Genomic DNA, 18980 nt, shown 5'->3' on the forward strand with positions numbered 1-18980 from the left:
ATTTTAGTGATGGGATTAATCATATGTTAGTAATAAGCAGATTTCATAATTGAAACATTCAAAATGCAGTTAATTTAAGAAATAAAAGTCGACAAGGCCTGAAATGTAATGCACTGAGTACATTACCTAACTTTTCGATAAACTAGCCAGTAGAAGTTTATCACTTGAAATATCAAATGATCTTAAAGATGATTTTTAACCAATGAATGTTTCAATTATTGAAATCTGCCTATTACTAACATATGATTAATCCCATCACTAAAATAACCACTTAGATTTTTAGAGTAAAAAATAATCATTTAGTTTTTATTTGCAGGCATCGACATCAAATAGTTCATAAGTAGAACAGAGGTCTTCATGGGGACATCATGTTGTTGTTATTTGGTTTTTAGGAGCATTAGCAACTAAGGCCATATTGCTCCACGGATATGCGGTGGTCATTCCCTGACCTTTCTGCATCCTCCGTATTTGGTGGCTCACGGGCTCGAACCCCGGTCTAATCAAGAAGCATGTGCTATGCACTGCTGCTCCTGCCCACCTGGCTACGGAGGTGCCTGGGGACATCATGCACCCACATAAAAGCAAATATAGTACATATGTTGTCTAGCATCCCTACAAAGCATCAACCAGGAGTATAAGGCATTGGCGGGGTTGAGGCATGTACAAATGCATTTGTACATGCCTCAACTTGATTTTCAGAGAAGAGTGATGGTGCATAAGCCAAACATCACCAGTCAGTGGTCTCAGTTTGCGTGGTGCAGCAAATGCCATAATTAGTCTATTGACCAATGTAAACCGGTTCTATGAAGTGACTAATCTCCCTGCATCTGTTGACCAGCTGGGTGAGTGTGGGAGGGGAGGATGACAAGAAAATGTCTGCTGACAGAGTGCATTATGTCAACGATGAAGTTTTCAGGGTAGTGAACATGTTGTGCAGCTGTTTCTCATGCCTAGGACTTGCCATGCTTCGCATGCCATGGTGGTTGTGTTAGAAAGCATGAATGCCGATGCCTGCCTTAACAATTAGTACAGATTCTTGTTTGTTTCAACAGTTTAATTCTCCATGTCGTACTGCCATTGCTGTTTGAGAATAGTTCTTGGACATGAATGTACAAAAGTTGGACTGGCCATCACAGAGTGCCAATTTGGACTCTATGGTGCCTTTCTTATTTTTAACTTCAACAATTTCTCCTCCGCTTCACTCTCAGTTATTACAAAATCATTAAGCGCCCTGTTAGTTTAATAAGCTTCTGTCCTCCACTTCCCTATAGAATTCCTCATGTGAATGTAGATGCAAAATACTCATTCAGTTTGTTAGCTATCTAAGCAGAATCATCAACAGTCGAACCATCAATATCAAGTGGACCAACCTGATTCATCCCCTTCCTTCAGTCTTTGCTGAAAACCTATGGAATGAACTGAAATAACAGGTGAGGGCCAGACCAGTAGCTCAAGTGATAAATATAACTGCTATAGTCCATCATTGGTGAAAAGCTAACCCAGGCAGGTAGTGCATGCCACAGCAACCAAAGGAGGCTGCTCTGATATACAGCAGACTCTCGATTTACCGGGATCAGATTAACCGGGACACTTAAATACCCCAAATAAAAAAAAATTTTTTAAAAATCAACCAGAAATCATAAAATTCAAGTAATAACTAGAATAGTTATAAACAGATGTTTTGCAGGTCGTAAATAAGCAACAAGAAGCAGCGTTATAAGTCATCACTGGGAGATTAGTGTGCCTATTATCTTGCAACCCCTGCTGTCTTCACACCCGCCACTCAAAAAAAAAAAGACCAAATGTTTAGTTTGTTTTAGTGTGTTGCATCGATTTTGTGCTCCATTGCACAGCAAAAGGACAAATTTTTTTTGCGTTATTTATGTCAGGGATGTCGGATTTTTTTTTTTTTAAAGTAACTATTTTTTTTTTTTTTTTTTTGTTTAGAAATCGCAAAAATGATGGGCAAACAAGAATTGTGCTTTCAATTAAACAAAAACTTGAAATTATTCAAAAGTTTGAAAACAGTGCATCTGTTAAATCTCTAATAAACCATTATAATGTTGGTGAGAAAACCATACGCGACATTGAAAAAATAAAGGGAAGCATCGAATTGGACATGCGGGTAGTGTGTGGCAAGTTTTTTTCGTTTTTCTGTGGACTTTTTACGTAGGTTGCTGAACATTTTTAGATACAGTAAGTCCCCGACTTACATTACATTATTTATATTTTTTTTTATATAACTGAAGATTTCGGTGAAGGGGACACACATTTCACCATAATAACGTAAAAACCCACAGAATTCCAGCTATCGGTATTATCGCAAATGCACAGGATCAAGTTTACTACCCGTTTAAAATAGATTGCACTAACAGAAAAGCCCAATAACCCAGAAAGTGCAAATTATTTTTATTGTTTTATGGCAGTGACCTCCAGAAATGAGCTTTAGTAAAATGTGAGCTCACATGGGATCATAAATAGTGAGTTTTTGCCTTAACCCTGTGAATTTAATTTTGACTGTTATCATGGTGCCAACTAAGAGAATAAGTGACAGCGGTACTAGTAAATCTTTCAAAAAAAGGAAAGCAATTGAGTTGGATCACTGCCGTAGCCTAGTGGTCAGGCACGCGGGTGCATTAGTACACGTGCCTTGAGTGACTGGGGTTCAAGCCCGTGACTGCTGAATATGGTGCTGCTTCTTGTATTCTGTCTATCTTGTGAACTCCTCTGACCGTTTGGTCGTCCCGGAGTATAAACAGAAAAAAAAAAATTAAAATAAGTATGTATGAAAGTGGCCAAACATCAACAGGTATCCTGAGGAATTCAGATTTGTCAGTGGCAATGGTGAACACAATAAAGGAGAAAGACACAATACGAGAAGCAATCGGCACCAATGAAGTCAACTATAATAACCAGGGCTATGAAATACATATCAGTTTTTACAATACAATAACATGCATTTTTTCTTCCTTTTATGTTTTCTTTTCTTATGTGCCACTCTGGCTACTTCGCCACTGTCCCCAGATAAAATTTTTAATTGAACTAATTAAAAATATATAACTATTTTCTTCATTCTTCTAAGGATATCACATAGTTTTTGTAATTTTGGCATATCAGGGAAATAGTAGCAATATTTTATTAGTCATTCCAGAGTTATGTAAAACTAAACTTACGTAAGAAGTCCTGAAACATATCTCTTACGTATGTCAAAGACACTGTATTTTTGGATTAACCAGGACATCAATTATCCGGGAATTTTTTTTTTTTTTTTTTTACCATCTATCCTGGAAAATCAAGAATCTACTATACTCTACCACATGCTACTAAAATGAGTGGCACTGGCATCAGGGTGAAACTGACATGTTCCAAAACTTTTAGTATTATTATGGCCAAATGATGCAAGGAAGGAAAATCTCTAATTAGCTTTTCAGAAAATTTAACCTCCCATCAAACTAAATAAAACAGAATATTCATACTATTTCCATTTCCACAAGGTAATCATCCAATTCTGCTTTAAACTTACTATCTCCAGCACACTGGGCAGCAACGTTCCAATGCTCAACAACCTGCTACCCACAGGCGAACTTCATGGGATCCAATCTTCTGTTATTAATGGAGATTTTATATCTGTGCCTCCTGATTCTTATCTAACCCATGAGGGAGAACAGACTTTCCTCAATCATTTTACTCAATCTCCCATCATATATCTATCTGTCAAAGTTGCAGTCTACACCTTCTGAACTGTTCTTCATATGTGCATCACTTTGCACTCATCACCAATCTGGTCACCATTCACAGAACCCTATCCAGAAGTTCTGGCATTTTTTTTTTTTTTTTTTTTTTTTTTTTTTTTTAGGTGCAGTCTCCAGATTTGAATACAATTTTTCAGATGTGGTCTAACCATCACCTTAGAAAAGGGGTAATGATGCCCTTATCCCTACTAACAAAAGCCCATAAATCATAGAGCACCAAGTGCCTTCCTATCTGCTTCCTTACATTGCATGGAAAATTTCATGACAGATTGAATCATAATACCTGTCTTTTTGATCTTGAACCACTTTTAGCTTCTCTCCTCTCCCCTCTAGCTTATAGGTTTCATTTAGAAGCATTAAACTTTACTTGCCATTTTTCAAACTATATATATAACCAATCCAAGTCTTTTTGAAGCAATGTGGCCTAGCTTGAATTGTTAACTCCCTTCCCATCTTCAAATTATCAAAAAACTTTGAAATATCATATATATAAATTAAGAAGAGGAAGAGACTGAACACTGAGCCCTGAGGGATCCCACCTATTACATTGATCCACCCTGAATATCGACCATTTAACCTCTGTCTCCTGTCTTTCCCAGTAGGATCCACTTTATTCAAGTTTATATACAGCCTTCCATGAGGAACCATATCAAAAGCTTTCGTAAATTTGTATAATATCAAAATGCCTGCATCCAAATGCTGATAAATTAGACCACAGGAAGTTACCAAATTGGTCAGGCATGAACTCCCCTTAACAAACCCATGCTGGGATCTATTCAACACACCATCCTTGATGAGATGGTCCTGAATGTCATCCTCAACCAAAGTCACTGACCTATAATTCCCTACATCCTCCTTGGCACCACCTTTGTGGACTGGGGAAATATTACCACTTCTCCTGTCCAAGAGTATGTTCTCGGGGTCAGTGACTTTCATTAACGTTCCCAACACTCTAATACACTTGTATGTGATGTTTTAATTGCAACTGAATATAAACCATCTTCCCCTGAAGCCTTTCCCTCCCTTTTTATATCATCTATTTCATAACAGACCAATACCTTAACATTCCATAAAGCTTTGAGCTTGCTTTCTTCTGTAAATATCTATGAGAAGTATCTATTCAACTTATCTGCCATTTCTATGTGCTTTCTATGGACCTTCCACTGCAACTACCTATTGGTTGTTATTTTGGTTTTTAGGAGAATTAGCAACTAAGGCCATATTGCTCGGAGGATATGCAGTGGTCATTCCCTGACCTTTCTGCATCGTCCGTATTTGGTGGTCACGGGCTCGAACCCCGGTCTAATCAAGAAGAGTATGCTACACACTACTGCTCCTGCCCACCTGGCTATGGAGGCACCGTACCTATTGGATTTAATCTTTTCTTTATCATATTCACATATAAGAAGAACTTATCCCCGTTGTTAGCTCTCTCTCTCTCTCTCTCTCTCTCTCTCTCTCTCTCTCTCTCTCATAATCAGCTTTTGCCTGTCTTACTATCAGTGGCTTTATTACACATTTTATGATGCACAAAATGGAATCGTGATTGTAGATGTCGCATGCTTGTTCCCTATTATTTGGAGGAAAGAGCAGAAGGCAATAATCAAAGTTACCCCCAGTCACTATGTCATATTCTTAAATAAAAGGGAAAAACCCTCAACTTACAAGCTATATGAATAATGTGCAAAGAAAAGCTTCAAATTAGTCTTTTAAAGATTTTTCCTCTGTGTGGGCCTGTATATGGATATCTTAGGTACAGAAAGGTCAGACAGGGGTTGTCATAGTTAAGATGCGGTTATGCTCATAGTTAAGAAGCACACAAAATCTAAGGCAGGGCATCCAGTCAACATGGATGACCAGTCCAATGTTGAGTCAGTTTCATGTGATATAAGCACTAGGAAAGCAAAAATGAGAGTAGGAGTGTGTTATAGACCTAATGATTCTGAAGAGTACAATGAACAGCCGTACAGCGAAATAGAGTGGGTTAGTAAATCAGAATGTCTTATAATGGGAGATTTTATTTTTCCAGACATTGACTGGAACTTGAGAGTTGGTCACTCACATACCAGCAAGACTTTTGTGGATTTATTGGATGACTGTTTTCTATAACAACATGTCAGAAAAGCAACAAGAGGAAGCAACACTCTTGATCTGATTGTTAGCAGTGATTCTTCATGCATTAAGAAGCTGCAAATGAAAGAAACACTAAGTGGTAGATCACAGTGCATTGATGTGGGATTTACTTAAAGAAGTAACTACCATCAAGAGTAAAGGGAAGAGTTTCTGCTTAAGTAAAGGAGACTACTGTGTTTTCAGATAGTTTTTAAATTCTATACATGGGACCAACTAATGATGTTACCAAAAACAAATTCTAAACCAGAAGCATTCAGAGAAGTAATCATAAAATAATCATAAACTAGGCTTAGACATAAATGCCTAACTCATGAGAACAAACTAATGAGACTCGTGGCAGAGAAGAAAAATACATGGGATGCATGTAAATATAAAATTACGTGACACAGAAACTTACAACAGATATAAACTAATCCGCAATCAAGTCACAAAGAAGGTTAGGCAAGCTAGGGCAGATTACAAGAAGTCTCTATGAAAGAATGCAAAAAAGCAGCAAAGATTTCTTTATTCACATAAACATCAGATGGAATGGGATGAATCAGATTGGTCCACTTGATACCAGTGGTTTAAACTGTTAATAATCCTTCTAAAGTTGCTGACAAACTGAATAGGTATGTTGTATTTTGCATCTACATTTACACAGGAGGAATTCTTTAGGGAAGGGATGCCAGACGTTTGATAAATGTCTGGCATCCCCTCCTATTCAATTTTATTAAAGGAGTCAGCAAACAAAGTAAGGAAGCCTTTGGCCAAAATTATGAGAGTATCCTTGGATTGGGAGAAGTCCCTATGGTCTGGAGATGTGGGAGCGTATCCCCAATCCAGAAAGGAGGCTACAAGGGGCTCACATCTGGTGAGTATGGGCTTGGCACACCCAGGGTCCTGAGCTGGATATCATCATTCTCCTCTTTCTTGGTGATTCCTTTCTTCTTCTGACTCTCTCTCTCTCTCTCTCTCTCTCTCTCTCTCTCTCTCTCTCTCTCTCTCTCTCTCTCTCTCTCTCTCTCTCTCTCTCTCTCAGGGTAACTCGGGATTTTTTTTTTGGCTTGTGCAGCATAAGCCTCAGGCTTCCTTGCACCATATGGCTATTAATAATAATAATAATAATAATAATAATAATAAGAGTAATACAAATTATGTGACATAAGATTACCTAGGCAGGAATGCAGTTAAATTGCAGTAGCAGCTTAGATTTTTTAAAGAGATTTACAGAAAAGTTTCTGATACTGTTGCACATAAAAAATGCTGTACAAATTGGAGTTGTGTGGCATTAAGGCCAAGTTCCTACTATGGATAAATGAATAATTGTGGACGAAAAGACAAAGAGCGGTTATCAATGGACGCTTCTCTTCTTGAACTACTGTTATTAGGGGAATTCTCTAAATTTTAAGGTTTGTTTCTAAGTTTGCAGATGATATAATAGTTGGCAGGATCGTTAATGACAGTAATCGGGGTGTTCAGCTGCAACAAGATCTAGAAAAATTAATCGGTTGTGGGGCTGAGAAGTGACAATTCAAGTTTAGCATTGCCAAATGCAAGGTATCAGGTAGCAATAATTACAGATTAATGTACCAACTGTGTGGTACTACACTCGGGTAGTGAAAAATGAAAAATATATGGATTTAATTGTCTAACTAGATATGAAGTTCTCTGAAGTGCAGAGGCTGCCAAGGCTCATGTTATTTTTCATGACATACAGGAATTTTTCCTGCAAGGATAAGGAGGAGATTATCCCATTGTATAAGACAATGGTTATGCCACATCTCGAGAACAGCATACAGTTCTGGAAGCTTCATTTTAGGAAAAATGTAGAGCAGTTGGAAAGGATGTAGAGAACAGTAATGAGATTATAGAGAGGAACAAAAGGGTGCTTATACCAGGAAAGGTTTGTCCTGAAAATTACATTGCCTGGAGTAGATCCAACTGAGGCTTTGAAAGCAGATCAACTGTAGTGTTTAATACTTTGAAAGTTTATACTTTCAAAGTACTTAAGAAAATACTTAATACTCACCCAGAAAATGTGCTTCAATAGTCTGTGAAGTATATTTTCACAAATTTGTAGAACACAGCATTAATTCTCTCTCCTCAGGTACAAATTCCTTGTGAATCACACCATTTGTCAAAAAACATGATCGGCATAATCTTGATCCTGGATTTCTATAAATGAAACTTTTGGGCCATGATAATGATGTTGAAGTCCACTGCAGGCCTTGAAATTTCTTCTCTGCATCATACTGACACAACCAACCCCTATCTCCACTGAAAATACAGTAGTAGGAAATTAGGATTGTCTTCAAAAGTCTGGATGAAGTTTTCACATGATGGTACTCTTTGTTGCTTATTCTCATCTGTGCTGTATGGCTCATTTTTCAGAGACCTTCCTTTTTCATAAATCTTCATGCAGAATTTGACAAATTGTCTCTTTATGAATATCCAAGTCAGGCATCATTCTGAGGATCAAATGATCTCTTGCCACAGTTTCCCAAACTTTTGCAGCTCTATCCTCATTTCGAAATTGACAGATGCCACTTCTTGGGTCATTGCGAACATCCTCATGTCCAACATGAATTTGATGAATTTGAGGTATTACTCAAAACATCAAAGGCAGATATTGTTGGGATATCAGAGACGTGGTGTCACACAGATATAAGGGATGCAGAACTGCAATTTGGGGAGTACAACGTCTACAGAAAGGATAGACAGGATAGGAAGGGAGAGGGGTTATGCTATTAGATAAGAAACACATAAAAACCAAGGAAGTGAAGCCAGTCGACATCGCTGGACAGTGCAGTGTTGAGTCAGTTTGGTGTGACATAAGCATTGGGAGATCAAAATTGAGAGTAGGAGTGTGCTATAGGCCTAATGACTCTGATGAGTATAATAAGGAACTGTACAGGGAAATAGAGTGGGCCAGTAAATCAGAGAGTCTTATAATGAGAGATTTTAATTTCCCAGATATTGACTGGAATTTGGGGGCTGGTTACTCACACACTAACAGGGCTTTTGTGGATTTATTGGATGATTGTTTTCTACATCAGCATGTTCGGGAGGCAACTGGAGGGAGTAGTACTCTTGATTTGATTATCAGCAGTGATTCTTCATGCATTAAGAATCTGCAGATAAATGAACCACTAGGTAGCAGTGATCACAGTGTGCTGAAGTGGGATTTACTCAAAGAGGTAACTACCATTAGGGGTAAAGGGAAGGGTTATTGCTTCCGTAAAGGCGACTACGATGGACTGAGACAGTATTTAAATTCTATACAGTGGGACCAACTGATGATGTTACCAACAGCAAATTCAAAATGGGAAGCATTCAAAGAACTTATCTTGGAAGCTACTAGGCTTTACATACCAACTAAGAAATATTGTTCAAGGTTTAGGCCAAAATGGATGTCAGATGAACTAATGAGGCATATGGCAGACAAGAAAAATGCATGGGATACTTACAAATTAACACATGACACAGAAGCCTATGATAGATACAAGTTGATATGCAACCAAGTTACAAAGGAGGTTAGGCAGGCGAAGGCAGATTATGAGAAATCCTTGGCAAGGGATGCAAAGAAAAACAGCAAAGAGTTCTTTACTTATGTAAACTCTAGAAGGAAGGGGATGAATCAGATTGCTCCACTTGATATTGATGGGTCAACTGTTGATGATCCTGCTCAGGTAGCTAACAAACTAAATGAATATTTTGCATCAACATTCACACATGAGGAGTTATTCAGCAAGGGGAATGCCAGAGGTGTATTCAACTCTAGCAGTAAGCTACAGAATCTTGAAATAACTGGGAGTAAAGTGGAGGAGAAACTGTTGAAGATAAACACAAGAAAGGCACCCGGGGTGGATGGGATCTATCCAGTTATATTAAAGGAGGCAGCAAAGGAAGTAAGCAAACCCTTAGCCATAATTATGAGAGCTTCCTTGGACTCAGGGGAGGTACCCATAGACTGGAAATGTGCAAATGTGACCCCAATTTACAAAGGAGGATCAAAGGCTGACACAAGTAATTATAGACCTGTGAGCTTAACTTCTGTTCCAGGAAAATTAATGGAGGCACTGGTTAAAGAAGCACTGCAGGATCATTTAGACAAGACTTCAGTTATAGCTCAGACACAGCATGGTTTTGTTAAGGGGAAGTCTTGCCTGACCAACTTGATTGGATACTATGATGCAGTCACAAAAGAACTGGATGCAGGGAATAACTTTGATATTATATACTTGGATCTTAGAAAGGCTTTTGATACTGTTGCACATGGAAGACTGCTGCACAAATTGGAGCAGTGTGGCATTGGAGGCAAATTGCTGCTATGGATAAGGGGATGGTTGAGTGGCAGAAGACAGAGAGTGGTAATCAATGGACACTGCTCATCGTGGACTAATGTTATTAGTGGAGTTCCTCAGGGCTCAGTGTTGGGTCCATTATTGTTTTCTGTATTTATAAATGATATTGATGATGGTATATCAAGCTTAATGTCCAAGTTTGCAGACGATACAAAGGTTGGCAGGGTTGTCAAGGACACTACTGACACTATGCTGCTGCAACAGGATCTGGAAAGGTTGAGCAGATGTGCTGAGAGGTGGCAAATGAAGTTTAACATTGACAAATGTAAAGTACTACACATGGGAAACAGCAACCCCAGAGCAACGTATCAACTCTGTGGTACTACACTGACAATGGTAGAGAATGAAAGGGACTTGGGGGTGGTTGTGCAGGCAGATATGAAGTTCTCTGACAGTGCAGACGGGCTGCAAGAGTAGCTCATGGAGTATTGTCAATGATATACTGAAATTTTTCCAGCAGGGATAAGGAGGTGATTATTCCATTGTATAAGGCGATGGTCAGGCCACACCTAGAGTACTGTATACAGGTCTGGAGGCCTCATTTCAAGAAGGATGTAGAGCTGCTGGAACGAGTACAGAGAAGGGCAACAAGATTAGTGAATGGAACAAAGGGGTGCTCTTACGAAGAAAGGCTTAAGTTTTGCAAATTACAGTGTCTGGAGACTAGGCACCAGTGAGGTGATCTGATAGAGGTGTATAAAGCCTTGAATGGTTTAAGCATGCTCAATGCTGATGGGATTCTTCCTCTAGCTCAGAAAAATCACCTGAGAGGGCATAAATTCAAATTGAGGAAAGACAGATGTAGGATAGACGTGCGGAAATTTGCCTTTAGCCAGCGGGTGGTTGGTTGGTGAACAGACTTCCATCCCTTGTGGTGGAGGTTGATAGCCTAAATAAGTTTAAGGCTCAGCTGGACAGGTATTTTGAACGAACAGAGGGGTGAAGTGGAAGTGGGTTTTTTTTTTTTTTTTTTTTGGCTGATGCTGCATAAGCTTGCTTTCTTGCATCAAATGCCTCTACTAATGCTAATACTAATGCTAACATTAAACCACTTATACCATTCAAACACACTGGAACGATGTCACATTTCATCACGATAAACAGTTTTTAACATTTCATATGTTTCTGTTGTAGATTTTTCAAGTTTAAAGCAAAATTTAATATTCATTCATTGCTCCATTTCAAAATTGTGATAAGAAACATTCACATTACTAATGAAACTAGTTGTTACTTGCAACTCAGCCTACTGGGCAATCTCTGTACCACCTGTTGGAGGAAGTTTGAACTACAATATACCACTTCTGTTTATTTTCAAGCTCATCAAACATGACTACAACAGCACCAGTTTGGGAACTTTATTGCCACACCTAATAAAAATTTTCATAGCCATTTAATTTTGAATATCTCTCTCTCTCGAGCTGCTGCTGCCATTTTTAAAAAATGGTTGTCATTTCCAATATTGTTAAATTTATATCATGGAAAGTATAATTACCCAAATGGCATGCACGAATAAAGGTATGTGGCAATAAGAAATATTTGACTCTGTAGTACAACCATGCAAGGATAAGTCAATAAATAATTAGAATTGGCATTAGTAGAGGCATATGATGCAAGAAAGCAAGCTTATACAGCATCAGGGAAAAAATAAAATCCCATTTCACACATCCATTTACTCTAAGAGTTTGTCCAGTTCTTCCTTGAATTTATTTATTATTAGCTTTATGGTGCAAGGAAGCCTGAGGCTTATGCTGCACCAGCCAAAAAAAAATTCCCGCGTTACTCGAGAGAGAGAGAGAGAGAGAGAGAGAGAGAGAGAGAGAGAGAGAGAGAGAGAGTCAAAAGGGAATCATCAAGAAAGAGAAGAATGATGATATCCAGCTCAGGACCCTGGGTGTGGCAAGCCCATACTCACCAGATGTGAGCTATCAATCACCCGATGGATAAAGGCAAATTTCCGCAGATCTATTCTACAACAGTTTTTCCTCAATTTGAATTTATGCTCCCTCAGGTTTGTAATCTGAGCAAGAGGAAGAATCCCATCAGCATTCAGCCTGTTCAACCTATTCAAGGCCTTATACACCTCAATCAGATCACCTTGAGGGTTTCTAGTTTCCAGATGCTGCAATTTGCAGAACTTAAGCCTTTCTTGGTGAGAGAAATTTCCCTCACCAATCTTTTTGCCCTTCTCTGTACTCATTCTAGCAACTCTTCATCCTTCCTAAAATGAGGCCTCCAGACCTGTACACAGTACTCAAGGCATGGCCTGACCAGTGTCTTATACAAAGGGATAATCACGTTCTTATCCTAATAGCAAAATTCCTGTATATCATTGACAAGACTCCATGACCTACCCTGGCAGCCTGTCTGCACTGCTCAGAAAATTTCATATCTCACTGCACAATTACCCCTGGGTCTTTTTCATTCTCTACCACCCTGAGTGTAGTACCACCCAGTTGGTATGTTTCTCTGCGGTTACTTCTACCCATATGCAGTACTTTGCATTTGTTAAAATGTTAAACTTTTGTTGCCCCTTCTCAACTCACTGCACAATTTTCTAGATACTGTTGCAGTAGCATACTGTCACTAACAACCCTGCCAACCTTTGTATCATCTGAAAACTTGAACATTAAGCCTGATATACCTTCATCAATATCATTGATAAATATACAAAACAACAATGGGCCCAAAACTGAACTCTGGGGGACTCCACTAATAACATTAGTCCACGAAGAGCAGTGTCCATTGATTACCACTGTCTGTCTTCACTCACTAATTAACTCGCCCTCACATATTTCTTTAGAGGAATCATGAGACACTTGTTTTCTTCTATAATAAATATGAAAATGTTTGATCAATATCCATTATTTAATAAGATATAGGACTCACCTCTTCGCTGAATTTTTTCGCAATACACTTATCGAGTTGTATGTCCTTTTCACTGCAGTTCTTTTTAAAGAAATTGTCCCAACCTGAAAAATTAAAAATGAAATCAGCATATTTAAACAGGAGAGACTACTTCTACAGGGATAGGATACACTTAAATAGAAAGGGTGCAAGAATACTTGCTGATGCTATCGAGGCAGTGTTATGTGGGTTGGAAAACTGCTAGCTTGGGGGGGGGATACAAGGACTAATAGATTAACAGTAGCCACTGGCAGAGATGAAAGTGATTCTTGCACTGCTTCTATTGGAATGAGCAGAAGCCTGGAAAACAAGTTGCAGGATGTTTCAGAGACTGCTGGGAGTCATTGCAGTACAAGTAAACACATGGGTTGTGTTAGGGTAGCTAAGAATAGGAACAGGTGCATGTACACTTGCGTGGCACCAATGCTAGGAGTTTGGTAAATAAATTTGATGAATTTGAGGTATTGCTCAGAGCATCAAAGGCAGATATTGTTGGGATATCAGAGAACTGGTGTCACACAGATATAAGGAATGCAGAACTGGAATTTGGGGAGTACAACTTCTACAGAAAGGATACACAGGATAGGAAGGGAGGAGGGGTTATGCTATTAGTTAAGAAACACATAACATCCAAGGAAGTGAAGCCAGTCGACATTGCTGGACAGTGCAGTGTCGAGTCAGTTTGGTGTTACATAAGTATTGGGAGATCAAAATTGAGAGTAGGAGTGTGCTATAGGTCTAATGACTCTGATGAGTATAATAAGAAAATGTATTTTCTTATTATACTGGATACAGGGAAATAGAGTGGGCTAGTAAATCAGAGAGTCTTATAATGGGAGATTTTAATTTCCCAGATATTGACTGGAATTTGTGGGTTGGTCAATCACATACTAGCAAGGCTTTTGTGGATTTATTGGATGATTGTTTTCTACATCAGCATGTTCGGGAGGCAACAGCAGATTACAAGAAATCTTTGGCAAAGGATGCAAAGAAAAACAGCAAAGAGTTCTTTACTTATGTAAACTCTAAAAGGAAGGGGATGAATTAGAAAGGGAGCAATATTCTTGATTTGATTATCAGTAGTGATTCTTCATGCATTAAGAATCTGCAGATAAAAGGAACCACTAGGTGGCAGTGATCACAGTGTGCTGTGATCACTCACTGCCATATAGGAGTCCTGATGGTAGTTACCTCTTTGAGGTAACTACCATGGGGTAAAGGGCAGGGTTATTGCTTTGGTAAAGGCAACTACGATGGTCTGAGACAGTATTTAAATTCTATACAGTGGGACCAACTGATGATGTTACCAACAGCAAATTCAAAATGGGAAGCATTCAAAGATCTTGAAAGCTACTAGGCTTTACATACCAACTAAGAAATATTGTTCAAGGTTTAGGCCTAAATGGATGCCAGATGAACTAATGAGACATATGGCAGAGAAAAAAATGCATGGGATACGTATAAATTAACACATGACACAGAAGCCTATGATAGATACATATCAACTTGTATCTATCATAGGCTTCTGTGTCATGTGTTAATTTATACGTATCCCATGCATTTTTTTCTCTGCCATATGTCTCATTAGTTCATCTGGCATCCATTTAGGCCTAAACCTTGAACAATATTTCTTAGTTGGTATGTATCCATTTAGGCCTAAACCTTGAACAATATTTCTTAGTTGGTATGTAAAGCCTAGTAGCTTTCAAGATCTTTGAATGCTTGAATGCTTAACCAAGTTACAAAGGAGGTTAGGCAGGCGAAGGCAGATTACGAGAAATCCTTGGAAAGGAATGCAAAGAAAAACAGCAAAGAGTTCTTTACTTATGTAAACTCTAGAAGGAAGGGGATGAATCAGATTGCTCCACTTGATATCGATGGTTCAACTGTTGATGATATTGCTCAGGTAGCTAACAAACTAAATGAATATTTTGCATCGACATTCACACATGAGGAGTTATTCAGCGAGGGGAATGCCAGAGGGTATTCAACTCTGGCAGTAAGCTAGATAACCTTGTAATAACTGAAAGTAAAGTGGAGGAGAAATTGTTGAAGATAAATACAAGAAAGGCACCTGGGGGTGGATGGGATCTATCCAGTTATATTAGAGGCAGCAAAGGAAGTAAGCAAACCCTTAGCCATAATTATGAGAGCTTCCTTGGACCCAGGGGAGGTACCCATAGACTGGAAATGTGCAAATGTGACCCCAATTCACAAAGGACGATCAAAGGCTGGCACAAGTAATTATAGACCTGCGAGTTTAACTTCTGTTCCAGGAAAATTAATGGAGGCACTGGTTAAAGAAGCACTGCAGGATCATCTAGACAAGACTTCAGTTATATTAAAGGAGGCTCGGACACAACATGGTTTTGTTAAGGGGAAGTCTTGCCTGACCAATTTGATTGGATACTATGATGCAGTCACAAAAGAGCTGGATGCAGGGAATAACTTTGATATTATTTACTTGGATCTTAGAAAGGCTTTTGATACTGTTGCACATGGAAGATTGCTGCACAAATTGGAGCAGTGTGGCACTGGAGGCAAATTGCTGCTATGGATAAAGGGGTGGTTGAGGTGGAGAAGACAGAGAGTGGAAATCGATGGACACTGCTCATCGTGGCCTAATGTTATTAGTGGAGTTCCTCAGGTTTCAGTGTTTGGTCCATTATTGTTTTCTGTATTTATAAATAATATTGATGATGGTATATCAAGCTTAATGTCCAAGTTGGCAGACAATACAAAGGTTGGAGGGTTGTTAAGGATACTACTGAAGCTATGCTGCTGCAACAGATCTGGAAAGGTTGAGCAGATGGGCTGAGAGGTGGCAAATGAAGTTTAACATTGACAAATGAAAAGTACTACATATGGGAAACAGCAACCCCAGAGCAACATATCGACTCTGTGGTACTACACTGACAGTGGTAGAGAATGAAAAGGACCTGGGGGTAATTGTGCAGGCAGATATGAAGTTCTCTGAGCAGTGCAGATGGGCTGCAAGAGTAGCTCATCGTGTCTTGTCAATGATATACAGGAATTTTTCTAGCAGGGATAAGGAGGTGATTACCCACACCTTGAGTACTGTATACAGGTCTGGAGGCCTCATTTCAGGAAGGATGTAGAGCTGCTAGAACGAGTACAGAGAAGGGCAACAAGATTAGTGAATGGAACAAAGGGCTGCTCTTATGAAGAAAGGCTTAAGTTTTGCAAATTACAGTGTCTGGAGACTAGGCACCGGCGAGGTGATCTGATAGAGGTGTATAAAGCCTTGAATGGTTTGAGCATGCTCAATGCCGATGGGATTCTTCCTCTTGCTCAGAATAATTACCTGAGGGTGTAAATTCAAACTGAGGAAAGATAGATATAGGATAGATGTGCGGAAATTTGCCTTTAGCCAGTGGGTAGTTGGTTTGTGGAACAGACTTCCATCCCTTGTTGTGGAAGTTGATAGCCTAAATAAATTTAAGGCTCAGCTGGACAGGTATTTCGAACGAATGGAGGGGTGAAGTGGATGTTTTTTTTTTTTTTTTTTTGGCTGATGCTGCATAAGCTTGCTTTCTTGCATCATATGCCTCTACTAATCCTAATTAAACATAACATTTTAAACAAAAACTACTAAAATACTTATTTTTATCATCTTCCTCGCAGTGTATCTTAAAGGCGATGTCAGATTTAGATAGTGAGGCTCTGGTGCATCTTGTATTTTTGAGGAGCTAAAAATAACATAGTGGGAGAAGTTCTGGATCAACAGTAACTGCACTGTTCAAGGCAATCTTGGCCTTACAGTTTTAGCTCCACCCATCAGATACTATATTTTATGTGAAAACCAGTTTATCACTGCCCCTACACTAATTGTCACTTGCAGGGAGAACTATTTTATTCACATTTTTTTTTTTGTCAAAAATATGGTTTAAAAAAAACAAAAATAAGACATTTCCTCTCCTTTATATCATACTAGTAGGCACTTTACACCTTTAAAGCATCTTGGATTCTTGTATTTCCCAATCATCAACAATGATAAAACATGCTGTCCACTTGCATTTGCACACACCATAACTGTAACATGCTGTTTGTTAGCTTTGAAACGAGGAGCTGCTATTTCATGATGCAAGTGATTTACGAAGGAGTGACATAATTAAGACCAGTTTCATCTACATTGCAAAAACATCATCCTTGGAAAACCTTCTTCCTCTGCCATTTTCAGAAAAGACTCTTTAAAAGCTTCTGCTTCCGGGACATCATCTGATAAAGCTTCTTGAATTTCAAGCTCTCTTATACCGTGGTGAGAGTAGAAATTTTTCAGCCATCCTGTACTGGCTTTAAATTCAGATGGGCTTTTAAAATCTTGATTCGATTGTAATGTTTTTTCGCATAACAGAGGTCCAGAAATAGGTTTGCTTGAATTCTCTTCTGTAGGAACCATAAATAAACAGCGTCTTCTAATTTCTCTCAGTAGCTTTTTTCAGAGTTTTCCTTTTTTTAGGGCCATGTTCATTGTCTAACTATCATAAACTAAATCTTTACCCCATATCAGAAGTAAAGAGGAGAAAAAATTGAAAATTTGGTATATATTTAGTTCATGGTGCACCGTTCAAAATGGCGGCGAGGAGAAGATGGGAAAAGCAGTGATTAACGGATTGTGACTCCGCCCACTCACTGTGTTCTGGCTAGGCCGACGGATGTCAAATGGCACAGCAACAAATACGGTGGCTGAAAAAGGATAAATCCAATAATTTTAAAAATTCAAGTTACAAAAATACACGTTTTTCGTGGATCACAAAATGTCACGTGACATTTGAATAAGTCGGATGGAGCCGAAAAGAAGGGAAAAAAAAAAAGGGGGGGGGAAGGTAATTTTCGCGAAAGAAAAGAAACGGCAAATGAATAATTATTAAAAATAAAACAAACAAAAATGCACATTTTTCTAAGCTATATTTTACCAATTTTCGACAAATAACTCGCGAAGTCCCGCAAAAAGGTAACCTATCATTTTTAATTAAACACAAACGAAAGACAATTAAAAACGTAACTCCCAATTCAAAAACGTTCTTCAAAACGAAAAAAATACAATGAGACGCAGCAAACGACCAATTTTCGACAAATAACTCGCGAAGCCCCGCAAAAAAGGTAACCTACCATTTTTAATTAAACACAAACGAAAGACAATTAAAAACGTAATTCCCAATATACATTTTTTGGTAGAGATTCAGAAACGGGTACCCCTTTCAAAATGGCGGCGAGGAGAGGGGGGGGGAAGCAGTGATTGACGGATTGTGACTCCGCCCACTCACTGCGTTCCCCCTCCTCTCCTCGCCCGATGGATTTCAACTGACACGCGGACGGCACTTGGCACAGCAACAAATATGGCGGCTGAAAACAAATGATAAATCCAATAAATTTAAAAGTTCAAGTTACCAAAATGCACGTTTTTTCGCGATAATAAAATGTCACGTGATATTTAAATAAGTGGCATATAGCTGAAAAGGGGAGAAGGAAATTTCGCGAAAGAAAAGGAACGGCAAATCAACAAAATTTAAAAATAAAACAAAAAGTTACGCGAAATGCAATCACTTGATTCTTCTCGCCCATACATAACTAGACTATTTCGCGAGCATTAACAACGAACTGAGACGAAGAAATACCACTTGAAAACTGAAAATCTATATTATATATCTATAAGTATATTATTTCATTTCCTACTTTTAGCGTTCGGCAAAAACTATTAATTCACTCGAAAACAGCAAAAATGTACGATCATAATATCAATTTAGGAATTATTACTTCGGTAAAACGACGCTCGAAACTTTGAAGATGAAACGCGCTAGGGCATTAGTTCAAAATTAGCTCT

The 18980-nt window shown here is 38.6% G+C and overlaps 1 protein-coding gene across 3 annotated transcripts in view; it reads right to left on the reverse strand.

Moving 5' to 3' along the window:
• LOC150078192 (uncharacterized) overlaps window positions 1-18980 on the reverse strand; it is a 93910-nt gene that overhangs the window by 42075 nt on the left and 32855 nt on the right. For all 3 annotated transcript variants that reach the window (XM_090384933.1, XM_090384934.1, XM_090384932.1), the window contains exon 2: window positions 13118-13200. In XM_090384933.1, the coding sequence (XP_090241059.1) occupies window positions 13118-13200 (83 nt within the window). The remainder of the gene's footprint in view (window positions 1-13117; window positions 13201-18980) is intronic.

Source organism: Mastigoproctus giganteus, chromosome 11, assembly GCF_048544385.1.
Source record: "Mastigoproctus giganteus isolate SK-2022 chromosome 11, ASM4854438v1, whole genome shotgun sequence".
Taxonomy (NCBI): domain Eukaryota; kingdom Metazoa; phylum Arthropoda; class Arachnida; order Uropygi; family Thelyphonidae; genus Mastigoproctus; species Mastigoproctus giganteus.